The 16,818-nt window shown below is 34.2% G+C and overlaps 1 protein-coding gene across 2 annotated transcripts in view; it reads right to left on the bottom strand.

Annotated features, from left to right (window-relative positions):
- The window catches only part of DPP10 (dipeptidyl peptidase like 10), a 634,998-nt gene that overhangs the window by 315,934 nt on the left and 302,246 nt on the right, over positions 1-16,818 (bottom strand). For both annotated transcript variants that reach the window (XM_019469320.2, XM_019469321.2), the window contains exon 4: positions 11,701-11,795. In XM_019469320.2, coding sequence (XP_019324865.1) covers positions 11,701-11,795 — 95 coding nt within the window. The remainder of the gene's footprint in view (positions 1-11,700; positions 11,796-16,818) is intronic.

Genomic DNA, 16,818 nt, shown 5'->3' with positions numbered 1-16,818 from the left:
AGAGGCACATGGAACATTCTCTAGGGAGAGACCATATGTTAATTTACTGGTTGACCTTAAAATTCAAATGAAACACTCTCTAGGGATAGACCAAATGTTAATTTATGGGTTGATCTTAAAATTCATATGAAATGAAAGGGACCAAGAATATTCAAAACAATCTGGAAGAAGAAGAATGTTTGAGTACTCACAGGTCCTGATCCGAAGTCTTACCACAAAGCTACAGTAATCAAGATTGTGATAATGGCATAAAGATAAACATACAGATTAAGAAAATAGAGAGTCCAGAAATAAATCTATACATCGGTGGTCAACTGATATTTTACAAGGTGCTAAAACCATTCTGTGTGAATAGTCTTTTCAAACAATGTTGCATGAACAAGTGAATATCCACAGGCAAAAGAATGGATACCCTGCCTCACATCATACACAAAATTAACTCAAATCACAGAACTAAATGTAAAAATAAAAATTGTAATATTTTTAGACAAAAACACAGGAGTAAATCTTTATGATAATGGTTTGCCAATAATTTCTTGGATTAACAACAAGCTATATAAGACAAAAGAAAAATAGATAGACTTGATTTCATTGAACATAAAATCCTTTGTTCATCAAAGGATACCACCCAGAAAGTAAAAAATTACACACCTGGCAGAAGTGATTTGCAAATTTTATATATGACAAGGAACTTCTATTTTGGAGATATAAATGGACACTTACAATTTAGCAATGGAAAGAGTCTAGTTAAAAAGTGGGCAGAGGATGTTATCAGAAATTTCTCTAAAGAAATGCAAATAGCCAATAAACATATGAAAACATGCTCAACATCATTAGTAAATTCAGGAAATGCAAACCAAAGCCACATGTTATACCACTCCCCACACACTAAGGTGACTACAATAAAAAGGTAGACAACAAGCATTGACAAAGATGTGAAGAAATTTGGCTCCTCTTATACTGCTGGTGAAAAGGTAAATAGACAAGACCACTTTGGAAAATAATTTCACAATTCTTCAAAATGCTAAACACAGAGTTACCATATGACCCAGAATTACACTGCACAATAGTGGAAAGATGTCAAGAAAGAGCAATGAAAACATGTACCTACACAAAATTTGCATACAAATGTTTATCTGAAAACTTCAAATGTTCAATTGAAACACTGAAACATTGAAAATTGAAACATTGAAACATGTTTCATGGTAGCCCTAAAATTAACCAATTCAAATGTTTATTAACTAGTGAATGGATCAAAAAAGTAGCATATCACACAATGGAATATTATTTAACAATAAAAAAGAATGAAGTATTGATATATCCGAAAACATATATAAACCCTGAACATATTGTGCTAAGTGCAAAAGTTAGTCATAAAAGATCACATACTGTGTATTTCATTTATCTGAAATGAATGGAACGCATAAATCCATAGAGATACAAAGTAGACTACTAGTTGCAGGAGGTTGCAGAGAAAAGAACCCAGAACTGGAGAAAGACTTGTAGTGTGTAGGGGTTTCTTTAAGGGTAGGTGAAGATGTTCTAAAATTAGACTGTGGTGATGGTTGCACAACTCTGTCAGTATACTAAAAAACATTGAACTGTACATTTCAAATGAGTGACAATTATGTTATATGAAGTATATGCCAAGAAATCTGTTAGAAACACACACACACACACAGACACACAGAGGAGGAAGATAAATTAGAAAAGAAATTGAAGAGTAGTATGATAAATTCAGAGGATTCAGTGTTATTTGCATAGTTTAATTTCTTTCCCAAGTGTTAAAGTAAACTTTTAATTCAGATCTAGTTTTGCCATTAGTCAAAAGCAAGAAAAACAAATCAGTTACAGGAGTCCTACTTTGCTTATCACGTGTCATTAATTAATAAATGAACAGAGGGGCTCCTGGGTGGCTCAGTCAGTTAAGCGGCCCACTTTGGCTCAGGTCATGATCTCATAGTTTGTGATTTCAAGCCCCACATCGGGCTCCGTGCTGACAGCTCAGAGCCTGGAGCCTGCTTCGGATTCTGTGTCTCCCTCTCTTTCTGGCCCTCCCCTGCTCACACTCTGTGTCTCTCTCTCAAAAATAAATAAACATTAAAAAAATCAAATAGATGAACAGATTTTCCTGAAATTAAGGTGCAGGAGACATTTCTTTCAATGTCTAATCAGTAATGAATGCATCTGGGAATAAAATGAAGCTTCTTATATTTATATATATTTCTTGGATAGCCTACAAATTAACCATGTTTCAAAATAATAAAGATGTTGCAAAGAATCAAGTAATTGTTTCCTGTAAATGCCAATCTCTGCTTAAAATGAATATCATTCACTTCAATAATTGGAAGATCTTTTTACTTGCTTGTAATCTGATGAGATCACACCTGTATTGAACGGGGAAAATTATTATTTTGGCTTATAAATTACCCTTTTTGCAACTGATTCAAATTTTAGGAGAGTTAATTAAATTTCATTTTTTCCTACATTCTCTCATGGACCAGTATGAATAAAATATTTAAATAAATGATGCTATGTGGAAAAGAAAATAAATCTGATTAATTCATAAAATGTACACTACGTGTCTACTTTGTGCTATGCCATCATTGTTCTAGTCACTGAAAACAAAAAATTGAGTAAGTTTTGGTTGGCCTCTTCTCTTAAGATATTCATAAACTAGTGAAAGTTTAATGAAAGATATAAAAATGTATCATAACGAATTAAAACATAATCAAAATTTATCTTTGGATAAGCTTACATATATCTGGGTTCTAAATCAATAACTACTTCATTAATTATGTCAACCATCTATTTGAGTCTTTTGAAATTAAAGTTTTAATTTTAACATTTCAATCAAGGAACCTGATACTCTATGCAGAAAACCTGAAAGCCTCCACCAAAACACAGCTGGAACTGATAAATTAATTCAGTAAAGTCTCAGGACATAAAATCAATGAACAGAAATCTGTTGCATTTACATACACCAATAATAAAGCAGCAGAAAGAGAAATCAAGGAATCAATACCATTTATAACTACACTTAAAATCATAAGATATGTAGGAATAAACCTAACCAAAGAGGTAAAAGACACAATTATTATTACACAAAGCAATCTATACATTTAATGCAATCCCTATTATATTACACAAAGCATAAATCCCTATACACAAAATCTGTATTACACAAAGCAATCTATATTTAATGCAATCCCTATTAATATACCAACAACATTCTTCACAGAACTTGAACGACAATCCTAAAATTTATGTGAGTCACAAAAGACCCTGGATGGCCAAAACAACCTTGAAAAAGAAAAGCAAAGCTGAAGGAATCACAATTCTGAACTTCAAGTTATATGACAAAGCTGTGGTGATAAAAACAGCACGGTACTGGCACAAAAGTAAACTCATATATCAATAGAACAGAATAGAAAACCCAGAAATGAACCCACAACTATATGGCCAATTAATCTTTGACAAAGCAGAAAAGAATATCCTTCGGGGAAAAGATAGTTTCTTCAACAAATGGTGATGGGAAAATTGGATAGCAACATGCAAAAGAAACTAGACCATGTCCCTATACCACACACAAAAATAAACTCAAAATGGGTGAAAGACCTAAATGGGAGACAGGAAACCATCAAAATCCTACAGAACACAGGTAGTAACCTCTTTGAAATTGGACATGGCAACTTCTCACTAAATATGTCTCCTGAGGCAAGGGATACAAAAGCAAAAATAAACTGTTGGGACTTCATCAAAATAAAAAGCTTCTGCACAGCAAAGGAAACAATCAACAAAACTAAAAGACAACCTATGGAATGGGAGAAGATATTTACAAATGATGTATCTGATAAAGGGTTAATATCCAAAATCTATAAAGAACTTAAAAAAACTCAATACCCAAAAAACAAATAATCCAATTCAAAATAAGAAGACACAAATAGACATTTTTCTAAAAAGATATACAGATGGCCAATAGACACATGAAAAGATGCTCAATATCACTGATCATCAGGAGAACACAAACCAAAACCATAAGGAGACATCACTTCACACCTGTCAGAATGGCTAAAACGAACAACACAAGAAACATCAGGTGTTTGTGAGGATACAGAGAAAGGGGAAATACCATTACTGTAGCCTTCAGAGTGGTCTTACAATTTCGACTTCAAAATCCCTAGAGTATATTCTTCACATAGCAAAGTGTTCTTTTAAAGTATGACTCAGATATCAAAGTGTGCCTATTACAAAACAAAACAACATAATTTTTCTAGTAGTTATTCTACTGGGTTCATCTGGTACCATTCTCTGCATTCTCCACTGCTTATATATTTTCTATTCTTACAATAGATCTACGCAGTTCCTACGCAAGGTTCTTTATAATGATTCTTCTTTGAGCCTACAAAACTCTTCAACCTCACCTTGAAATGTTGCTTCTACAGTGGACCTTTCCTAGGCACCTAATCCTTGTCTAATCCCCACTCTATGCCACCTTTTTTTTTCCCCAAGGACTTAATACTAGCTGCAACTGCTTATATTTCTACTTGAGCATTTGTTTGTTGTTGGTTTGATACATCTGTCTTGCTCAACATGTATCCCCAGAACCTGGAATATAATCTGATAAGTAGCAGGGGCTCAATAATTAGTTGGCAAATGCATTAATAGACTAAGACAGGATGAGTCATTTTAACAATGATGCAGCAACAGTACAGAAATGGAGAGGGAGAAAAATCTCTGTAACCTTTTAAGAGATGTAAGAATCTCAAATGTAGACTAGATTTTTTCAGAAAGATTAATCAAGGGATAGCAGAGCCGTGAGTGGCTTGGTGATATAAGTGTGTGTATGTGTAATTGTGGAATGCAGATAATGTTGTTTCTCATTGTTTACATGAGCAGCATTTCCACAAGAACTGAAAATAACTGCATTGGAAACAATGATGACATAGGTGACAGTCCGTGAAAATTCAAAATATGCTAAAAACAAATATGGTGACTTCAGCAAAGCCAAGGCAACAAAAACACTTTTAAAACACATTTTACTTTTTATTTATTTTTTTTCTTTTCATTTCATTGTCTGCTGCTTTCTTCCTGATTAACTGGTGATAAAATACGTGTGTATGTGCATATACACAGATATACACATATATATGTGTAGATATACACATATACACACACATATACCTATATTTGATTCAAGTATGTTTTGTAAACAGTTTAAGGAATAAGTACACAAATACATATAGAAATTCCTTATACAAAAATATGAAAGAATTTTAATTTATTTTACATTTCTTTAAGAATTTAAAATGAAAAACTTATCTAGGCCTATTAGAAGCAACACTAGGCTAGGAGTCAAGAAATTTGTATTCCAGTCTTAAAACTCCACTAAAGCATTGAGCAAGTCACTGTATTTCTCTGGGTCTCAGTTTCTTTTTATTGAAACTAAAGTAGAAGACAGGGAGAATGGTTTCTAGCTCTGTAATGGGCTCCCATTATCATTTAATGAATGCTGAATGCCCTATATTACATTCCATAAGCACACTGAAACACTAATTTACTATATTAGTCCCAACGTATTATGAAAATATCTGCACTCTTTAGTGCAAATGGTTGCAAAATTCTGCTTCATGCATGGTTTTCCATTAACCAAAGCTTCACTAATCAAGGTTTTCTGAAAGAAAGACAAGAAAGACAAGAAAGACAAGAAAGACAAGAAAGAAAGAAAGAAAGAAAGAAAGAAAGAAAGAAAGAAAAAGAGATGAGGGAGGAAAAAAGGAAGGAAGGAAGGAAGGAAGGAAGGAAGGAAGGAAGGAAGGAAGGAAGGAAGGAAGGAACAAAGGAAATCCTTATGTCATAGGGACCTTGCAAACATTCAAAGGTCTATTAAAATGCATTTGCTTGCACAAATTCCACCATGCTAGCCAGCTAGCTTCCATCATCCTATCTGACACACACCAAAGAAATTTATAGCCCCAACCCTGGGAACACTAAGTAAGAATCTTTAAAGAAGCAAATACTGGAATTGTAATAATTTTATTGCACATATTTAAGAGGAGTATTAGATATAGTTGAAACAAGCTCTTGTTCAAATCGTTAAGTAAATGATGTTTAAATAGAAAGTAGTGTTTTGCTCCTACACAAAGGAGACCTTTGATATATTAAAGGCAAAAATGCTTATACCATCCACGACATTTTACCCCAGCGAATAAATGTAGTAGCATCTGTTTCCTGGATCATTCACAATGCTAATTAAGGGTGAAAAAGAATATGGAGTGGTCTCTCTTCAAGTCTTTATCACCTATAGGGAACTGTATGAATAAGTGTATGGAATTTTAGAATAATCATGTCACACTTGCAAACATATGGAGACAAGAGTATCTGTTCTCACATTTTATATTTGTCCTTGAAGAAACTTCCAGGGTGAGGATCAAAATTTTCCTTTCCGATTCTCCTGTTTTGACAACGATTACTTATAAAACTATGCAGGAATTCATTTTCACATTCATCTAACTTAGAGAAAATTTTGAACAACTTAAATATTCACAGTAGATTCCAAGTCCTCTTTCTTAAATGAAAAAACATAAACAAAATATTCCAATCCTTGCTGAAAAATATTACCTTATTTCCATTCTCCTGAATGTGCATTGATGGTGTGAATATAGTATGATACTTCTTTGATGCCTAAGAGTTGGAAATTATGTACATCATCTAATTAAATACAAATGATCATTTTTAAAATGAATATGGGTGTACAAAGGAACTACATACTTTCAAGGTGAATAATAAAAAAAAATGTCACAAATATAAATGTATCTAATGATAGGGAGTGGTTATTGCTTTTGGGTAGAAGACGGATACGCCCAAACTGAAGACTGAATTCTACTCCTGAAACCAATATTGCACTCTATGTTAACTAACTAAAAATTAAATTAAAAAATATATAATTATTGTTATATTTTATATTAAACAATATAATGCCAATGTAAAGAATTATGCTGGCTGGGGCACCTGTGTGACTCAGTTGGTTCAGCATCTGACTTCAGCTCAGGTCATGGTCTCCTCATCCTCAAGTTCGAGCCCCACGTTGGGCTCTGCGCTGATGGCTCAGAGCCTGGAGCCTGCTCTAGATTCTGTGTCGTCTTCTCTCTGCCCCTCCCCCACTCACGCTCTATCTCTCTCAAAAATAAACATTAAAACAATTTAAAAAAAAGAATCATGATGACTGGAACATCAAGTAGTCATGAGTTTTCATCTTCTAACTTAAAGGAAATCACTTACTTCTTTGTCAAAGGAGTTGACAATAGCCAGTAAGTGATACTAACTTGTTGGAACAATAACATGTCTCAATTAGAAGTACCCCAGAAAATTATACGAAATCTGGGGTCATACTTTTAGCCTGTCCTCTGCCCTATCCAAAGAAGAGAAATCCAAGGCCAAAGATTATATTCATGCCTGCTGGTCTTCTTTTCCAGGTCTGTCCATAAAAAGAAGAAACATGTCTCAAGAAAATGAAGGTGGAAGCTTCAGCTGAAAATCTTTTCTGACAGAAAAAAAGAACCATTCCTTGTTGTCATCTTAAGAAAAAAACCAAAAAAAACAACAAAAAAAACCAAACACCTGTTAATTATCTCATGGTTTCCCTGGTATTCCTGCCTAGAACCAGATCTTGCAAATTTCCACTACTGATGTTCTCGACTAGCTAATTTTTGTTGTCGTTGGAAGGAGTTGTCTTGTGCATTGTAGAATGTTTAGTGGCATCTGTGACTAGATTCCCATGGCACACTCACTGCTTATCTCCAGCCATAACAATCAAGAATGTCTTCAGACTTGCAAAATGTCTTTTGATGACAAAGTTAGACCAACTGAGAACCACTGCTTGAAAGAAACTGTATTGTCATGCACACAGCAACTGCATAAGTGTGCAATTCCTGTGATTTCATTGGCCCATCAATATTAGTTACAATACTGATATTACTTACTACCAGGATACCAACACATAGTGCTAAAGCTAGATCTTAAAAACAAACAAACAAATTCTCCAGGATTAGAGCCAACATATAAAGCCACTCGAGCAGTCAGAACTGTCTAATAACCTTTCTTTATTTTAAATTTTACCAAGTTTTTATTTAAATTCCAGTTAGCATAGTATTATTTTCAGGGATAGAATTTAGTGATTCATAACTTACATACAACACCCAGTGCTCATCACAATAAGTGCCCTCCTTATCTTTTTTTCAAATTTTAAGAGGTGAAATTTTGGGTGTCTTTATCCAGTAAGTATTTATTGGTGCCAGAATTTTTTGATAGGGCACCTATTTCCTTAAACATGAACTGAAAAATAAGTTTCTTGATTTCATGGTGGTAAAAAAACAGTTGGATCTATTCCCTCCACCCCCACATACCTAGTGGCAGAACAAATTAAAAAAAAAATAAATAGAAATATTATGACGGCATGCAAGCCAATGGAAGATCTCTCCACACACGATGAATCAATAAATACTCCCTGGTTCCAGTCAAACCTACTATTTTTTTAATGGCCTATAAAAAGACAGTTGGACCCCCCAAAATGTGTAGCTAACATTTTCCTTGGAATCATCTGCTTCCATATATGAAGTTCCTCCCTCTAGCATGTTTTTAAAAGCTTGCAGATTTTCAGAATCAAAAAGATATGAGTCTTATCCATCAATCACCCATTTCCATATTAGTACATCAGGCCCATGTTTCCAATTCCCTTCTAATTTAAACTGGTGATTTGACAGAACTATTTATGGTTGCTGGTGTATTCTGCTAAGACCACTGGTGATATTTAATTTACTGACAGCAGAAAGAATACAGCTAATACTTATGAAACATTTCTTCATTATTTCATTGTGAATGAGCTTTTGTTTGAAATAGTCTGGCTTTAAGAGATAAAATTTCCAAACACTTAAAAATGATTAAGAGCAGTTTTGAGGCTAAACCAGTTATTTTGTACAACTCATCTTCAAAAAGTTATATACTCTTTAATTTCCTCTTTCATTAAAAAATCTACCTATCTTCAATCCAAAAGAAGCCTTAAGACAATAATTTTAGGAAAAGGATGTACTTTTGTTTTATTTTTGAAAGCCAGGTCCAGTATTATTGTTACTCAGAGTCTGCTAACCATGATTACATAGCTAAAAAGTACACACTATTCATATTTAAAATATTTTTAAGAAGGAAATCACAATATAGTGTTATCTTATTTTTTATAATAAAATGACTGTTACATTTTAGAATAATATTTCCTACTAAATAATAAGCTATTCTGTTATCACATTTCTATCAGTAATGTGTTTATTTTCTTAATTGACTTGGCACTTTTTCTACACAGCCTTTATAGTGATCATAGCCAATTAATTATGATTCTAATTAAAATATTGATAATTGTTCAATGAAAAAACTGCTGTGTTAATAAAATTCTTATGCTCTAGTAAGAGAGTTTTTTTCAACAGAATGGCCTTTGAGGAAAGTAAATCCAGACTTTAGCCTAGCATGAGCTTTGAAAATACAACTACATTTAATAATGCTATCATGGAGTGGGGAGGAAATGATTAAATGAATTCTTCTGAAGAAATAAAGAATCATGGTTGTATATTTGTTTTTTTGTTTTCTTTTACAGTTTTCAGTTAACTAGTTGCAAATATATGCCACACTCCAATCCCTTATCCTTGCACCAACCCCCCCCCTCCCCCTGCCCACAGTCAATTCGACACCTCTAAGACTTATAAATTGCTTAATTATCTGTGTTGTGAGATAAATGTCTTTAGGGAGCCCATGAATCTTAGAAGATCAGTAAATTGGAATATTTGCTAAATATGACTCTGTGGTAATTAAAAGTCATTGCGTACATACAAGAGAGTAGAAGAGACCTCAAAAGGATGCAAAAAGATTAAACACACATGCACAAAGATAAAATGGTATTAATCAACACATGGAGAAACTACAGCAAGATGAGGTGGGGGTGGTGTGAGGTACCAACAAAACATGTATCATAGAAGCTAAGAAAGCAAGGACCAAATGTCGAAAAAAATACATAATCTGTGACCACAGTGAAGACCTCACCAGCCTGTATAAAGGCAAAGGTCAGTAAGGAATAGTCACATAACTGAACCTTCATGTACTGAATGCCTATAACTAACTTAAATGTCTGGCCACTGAAGGTCTATACTCCACATCAAAAATGACACTTTATGATAAAACAACAGAACAACAGCAACAACAAAATGTATTTAGTTTTTTTTCCCTAAACTAATTTTACTGACAATCAATTCATACTGACTTTAATCAGCCAATCATTAGCATACCCTCTGTCATTACCAATTCTTCTTTCTGCCTTCTATCCTACGGAAGGCTTCTTTTCCATTCATTTCAACATCTCTTGGTAATTCCTCAGCCTTTTCTCTAGTATCCCTGAGGACCATGCAATTAAGAAATAATACACATTGCTCTATTCTGTTTATTAAACTTTTTCATTAGGGTTAGTATGTTCTGCCCTAAGGAAATCCATTTATTTAGAAAGTGAGCAATTGCCTTATGAACAGTTGCATTTAGAAGCTGTCCCTCTAATCTCTGTGAATTAACCAATGAGTTTAAAAACAAAAATATCCTTATTCTGTTAGTTTCTGACCTAATTACTAAAGTACATCAGATGTTTGGTTTAATGTAGCCTAATAGATATATAACTATAGAAGCACTTCATGATTTCAATGACTATTTTTTTCTTAATATATAAAAATACTAAACAAGAGAAGGTTCCAGTCTATTTCACCTGGCCATCCTATAATAAACATGAAGTCTTGAGGTCTATTTCAGATGTACAAGTAGAAAAAAGAAAAAAATAAAGTAGCTCATGATTTGCTCACTGATTTAATTTGCATAGAAGGTCCTCTGAGGCTCTGGACTATGGCTTCATACAAAGCCATCTTATAGGTAATATAGTGAACCTTTGATTATATAAAACTGTCAGCAAATAACTGTGCACTATTTTTCAGTGGTGTTTGACAACTGAATTTTGAGTATCTGCAACATTTCATTCATTAACACTCACTCAACAGATAATCATCACAAAATCTAGCCTTAAGAAGTTTGAATTTACAAGAAAGAAAAGATTCATATTCTTTTGTAAGAGCAAAACAAATACATTCCATTATTTAAACATTGTCAGGCTAACCAGTGATTCTGGAGAAGCAAACTGAAAATGATAGAAGTCTAAATCATAAAAGCAAAACACTCCAACAGAAGGCCAGCCGAAGGCCAGTTTTAGAAAGCCTGCCTTCTGCTTGATCCAGAAAACCACAACAAATTTAGAAGTCAGGAAGAATGAAAACTGGGAGAAAAAGGTTGTGATAACTTGTGTCAGATTTTTTTAATCTTGATATTCATATAACTGATTTTACATAGAAAATATTGGAAGAAATATTCGCTGTAAGGAAATCTCATTCTTAGAAACATTTCTCATTTACTAAAATGGGGAGATATGAAGAGAAATGGAGAGAAATGAAGCAGATGGTCACATGGGCATTTTCTATTAATAGATGTACTGATTCTAATGATATTCCATCCTTCTTTACCTGAAATGTTTTGCAGGTGCTGGAGCTGAAGAAGAAAAAAGTTATGTGCACCTAGAGAGCATTCAAAACAACACTGAAATGCATAAAATAATTTTTCATTACTTACAAAAGTTGTGTTTTCCAATAATAATGTGGTGGCATTTGTTTCTATATTCAGTTTAATGACATGTCCATTCTCGCTTTTATACACCACATCTGTATCTGCAACAACAAAGATATTAACAATTGACAAACACATTGACTAGGTAATACAATGACCTGTAGAGGAGAAAACGTGCATAACAAACAGACACACTTAGAACAATCATTGTTAGCCTTTAATAACGGAGCAAATTTTTGTATTTGGCTCACATTAATCTTCTGCAGTGATCAGGAAGCCTGGCTAGCACATGGTCTATTGTGCAGTGAAAACAGGGTTAGTGAGAGGGCCACTCAGGTTTCTGGTTTAACAACTAAAAATTAATTAAAATACAGGAAATATGCTGCCCATTCCGGGATGAGAAAGAAGGGACAAAGAAATGCCTCCAGTTACCAAGATAAGCTGTTACTGATTCATAATCCAGTTAAGCTGACAATAAAGGCTGTCATTTACCGTAACTCGACACAAGTCTAAGCTACTCATACTGGACCACCCTCATGCACACTTTATGCTTCCCATCCTACCACCCCTCAATTCCCATCCAATCTTTCTCCTTAGGGTTGGGAATTTTGTCTCTGACAGGTTATCTGGCTTGTGTGACCACAGCCCAAAATCTCTGAGGGAAATGAGGTTTTTTTTAAATAACCACATGGCTTCTGGACAGTTGTTGATCTTATATATGAGTTAACTTCAACCACATATGTCAGGAAATTAAATCATTCTAAGAATATGTCAGACTGAAAATATCAACAGGAGGGAAAGCTGTCAGAGAGGATACTCAGAAGTTAAATATATACATATTACATATACGTGTGTGTGTGTGTGTGTGTGTGTGTGTGTGTGTGTAAAATACCCAAATAAAAGTAGACATGAGTGTTTTTTTAATGATAATCTTCTGTCCAATTTTGCTCAATTCTAACTTTTGCATAGTATTGCACCTCCCTAACCCTCTGTCCATTCTTGGAAGAAAGGCAGTATTGAAGGAGTTTGGGTCCACTATCCACAGTGAATGAAGTTATACAAGATACAATTTCTCAGAACCCAAATGTCTTCACATGTATAATGGTAAACAAGTACTCCATGGTGGGTTATGAAGATTATATGGAAATGTCTGAAAATTCAGACAGAACTAGGTTTTCTCGCTTGTTCTCTAGTTATTTCAATATTATAAAAAGCTATAGTCAGAAATCATATGATGAGAAGCAATCAATACTAGCAGAAATTAAGTTTGTCTTTTTTGTATCTGTGTTTCATTTAAGAAGACTGAAGCTCAATATGACTCTCCTACTAAGGTTAAGGATGGCACAGGAGGCCAGTAGTTCCTCTTGAGCTTAATGAGGACAATGGAACATTGAATCAGGAACAACAAATGGTGTTTTAAGAAAGTAGGAAAAGAGGCAAAAAAAAAAAAAAAAAAAAAAGATATTCAAGTTACTTTCTGAAGCGGGCCGTATGGGCAGATCTTCAAAATAAGGCCTGTATCACCTTCTGAACTTCTCTCATCAGCAATAAATAAACTGAGTTCTCCTCTCACTAACTTTACCTGTTGTCTTTTCTAGTGATGTAGAACAAACAACAGTTGTACACAAATAATAAATATTTATTTTGATTTATATTCCTTTCCTCTCTGGCCTTTCTTTTCTACCCTGTGTTTAGGATCATAAGTCAGCAGCAACACTGGTCTGGGTTATTCATTTGGCTTTGCCAGCTGATTCGAGTCTTCTTTCTGCTCTCAGTTGATGTTTGCATGAATAAAGAGTCGAACCTTAACACCTCTGTTATTTTTCTTGATATTCTCAATTCTGGACCACTTCTTGATATTGAAGACCCGACAAGCATGCCTTATCAAGACATCCTCATAATATTTTCACTATAAGTCAAAAGAAAAAAAAATTCCCCTTTCTATTATACTGTGAAGATAAAACCAAAAGCCAGCAATGTGTGGTTCTTCTTCTAGAGGATAAACACATCACATAATTCTAAACAGGGATTAGGTCTTTGGCCTTAAGAAGGAAGAAGAGCTCAGAGAGCAACTGTAATATGAATAGTGGTTCCTCTTCAGTGGAAGGGTTAGAGTAATGTATGGCCCCAGAGTCTCTCACATTAAGAGAAAACTCTAAGCAGGTGATGGATTATATCAAGAGTAGAGGAAGGAAAACTAGGTTTTGTTCTCCTTAGAACCAAAGTAGAAGGAAGCGAAGTTTATTTGAGAAGATAAATACTAAATGTAATATTTTAAAAGTAAATTTTGCTGAATAATTACTTAGACTTGAAAAACATGTACAGAGATTTGAGATTTACAAATACCTTGAGATCTGTACACCTGCAAATGTTACCACTAGACTCAACATTGCATTAGCAGGAGAAAACTACTTTCTTTAATTCAAGTGTAACTCTCTAGCTTAAAATTTAATACAGATTTCGGCATGAATTATTTAAATTTTTTTAAAATGTTTATTTTTGAAGGAGAGAGAGACAGAGTGTGAGTGGGGGAGGGGCAGAGAGAGAGACAGAGAGAGAGAGAGAGAGAGAGAGAGAGAGAGAGAGAGAGAGAATCTGAAGCAGGCTCCAGGCTCTGAGCTGTCAGCACAGAGCCTGACGCAGGGCTTGAACTCACAAACCATGGGATCATGACCTGAGCCAAAGACGGATGCTCAACTGACTGAGCCACCCAGGCACCCCTGCATGAATTATTTTAAAAGCATCTAATATCTGCCTTTATTAATTGTGCTTAATTTTTTTTTCTGGTCTTCAAAATTTGGTCTTCTGGGTCTCCTATTTATCCTATCCTGTTTGATTTATAATCACTAGTAGAATCTCCCATTTTGATACTCCTGTTATTGCATTATTAAATTACTTTGTAGAACTATATTTCAAAATTGCCATGTCATATTTTGTTTAATATTAGGTGATGAGATACGAGTGAGTAAGAGCAATGAATAAAGTGCATTAGCACAGAAATTTTAAGGGAGGTGTATTTGAAACATTCTTTAAAACACAGTATCATGCATGTCTATACAGCACGTTGACTAAATCATCTTTCTTTCTTTCAGATCGTTGAAAGTTAAGAGTCAATTGTCCTGAACACATATTTGATTCAGTCATTTTTGTTTTAAATAAAAAGGTGTGACAAGATAGAATCACTATCTAGCCTCTCTATCCTGAGGTCCAAAAATATATTCTTAGTGTCTGTCTCCCTAAATGATTATTATTACTGTAATTTCTATTCCTATTTCCCTTAATGTGTCTAACAAAAGGAAAAACATAATAGTATATTTTAGCTTTAAATCATTCAGGGGGGCACATGGTGGCTCAGTAGGTTAAGTGTCTGTCTCTCGATTTCAGCTCAGGTCGTGATCTCACAGTTCGTGAGTTCAAGCAGGCTCCACACTGCTATCAGCACAGGGCCTGCTTGGGATTCTCTCTCCCCCTCGCTCTCTGCCCCTCCCCTACTCTCTCATGCATGAACACCCGTGCTTTCTCTCTTTCAAAATAAACAAATAGACTTTAGATCATTCAGGTAAATGTGTTTTTTTTTTTTAATTTTTATTTTAGACCTCTTCTACACAAAGCAGGTAGTAAAGCACTTCACATAACAGATCAATTCTCAATTTACTAATAACATTGAGAGAAGTGAGGCCTCGATGTTTGCCCCAAATGTTCAGGACCAAGAACCAAAGGAGACTACATCCATAAGATTTAATTTTGAGTTACTCCAAGTTCTTGCCCATAGAAATTATAAAACTATACAAACTCATTTTTTCAGAAACTCAATAAAAATTAATTAATCTGAATAATAAGCTCTTAAAACTGAGCAAATTCTTAATCATTAAACACCTGTTTAATTAATACTAACCTCAAGATGGCTGCCTCTCTGTCCACCAATCCTATTACATCATGAAACATGGCAAACTTCAAACAGGTTCTCACAGCAAAAGACCATTAACCATTCAAGCCCAGATCCCCAGCCCTATACTTATCTCCCCACCCCCACCCAATTATCTCCTCCTTCTGGACCTTCTAAGACTGACAAAATGTTGTCCTCTGTATCTGCAATAAGTAATAAAATCAGTTTTGCTTAACAGGTTATTCCGAGGGTTAACCTTCGGAAAATTCACTTTCCATGTGCATCAATATAAAAGTACTTTCTTGTTTTTGTTGTCATTGATGCTATTATTGATAATGTAAGTATGCATTTAATTTTGATAGGATAATTTGCTTTGAACATTTCAAAACAAAATCTATCATCTATCTATAAAGACAGTTTTCAAAAACTGGGAAAAAAAAGTGTGGCAAATCAACTATTTTGGAGATATTAATTCAAATATGATCTTTGTTTTTTTTTTTTTTTTAATCTGTTTTGGGGGCACTGGCATGGCTCAGTCAGTTAGGCATCAGACTTTTGACTTCTGCTCAGGTCATGATCTCACAGTTTCATGAGTTTGGGCCCCACATGGGGCTCTGTGCTGACAGCATAGAGCCTGCTTGAGATTATCCCTCTCTCCCTGCATCTCTGCTCACATTCTCCCTTTTGCAAAAAAATTTTTTAAAAAAATCTGTTTTTGATATCTAAAATAAAAACTCCATGGCGTCTAAAATCTCTTAAGTCACATTCAAATAATGAACTAAAAAAAAAATCTAAAAACAGTGAAAGAAAATAATGAAATGATTACCACAGAAAATGCTCAAATGATTTTTGAAAGAATTTGTTAAATATCAAGTTAAGATTTAATCATTTAACATATCAACATTAAATCTGGAATACTGAACTAATCATACTTGAAACACAGCAGACCCCTCATTCATCTCTCCTAAACCACTGCTCATAACTATGCAAAAGTATCCTCACTTTTTTTTATCGTCACTTTTAAAGAACCACATATTTACCTGTGAAACCTGAAGACATCAAAAATGGCTTCATTTACCTTTCCTGCCTACCTCAAAATCTTGCTCTATACATACTCCTTTTTTCCCAGACATTGAGAATGAGGTAATCTTTCTCCTTTGCAAAGCAAAATGCTGTTTCATGGCCAAATCAGTATTCTCCAAACTTTTAAGTATCTTTGATTTCTGGTACCTCTTGCC

The sequence above is a fragment of the Panthera pardus genome, unplaced genomic scaffold (genome assembly GCF_024362965.1).
Source record: "Panthera pardus isolate Hobbes unplaced genomic scaffold, ASM2436296v1 HiC_scaffold_10, whole genome shotgun sequence".
Lineage (NCBI taxonomy): Eukaryota > Metazoa > Chordata > Mammalia > Carnivora > Felidae > Panthera > Panthera pardus.
This window is presented reverse-complemented; position numbering and strand designations above follow the sequence as displayed.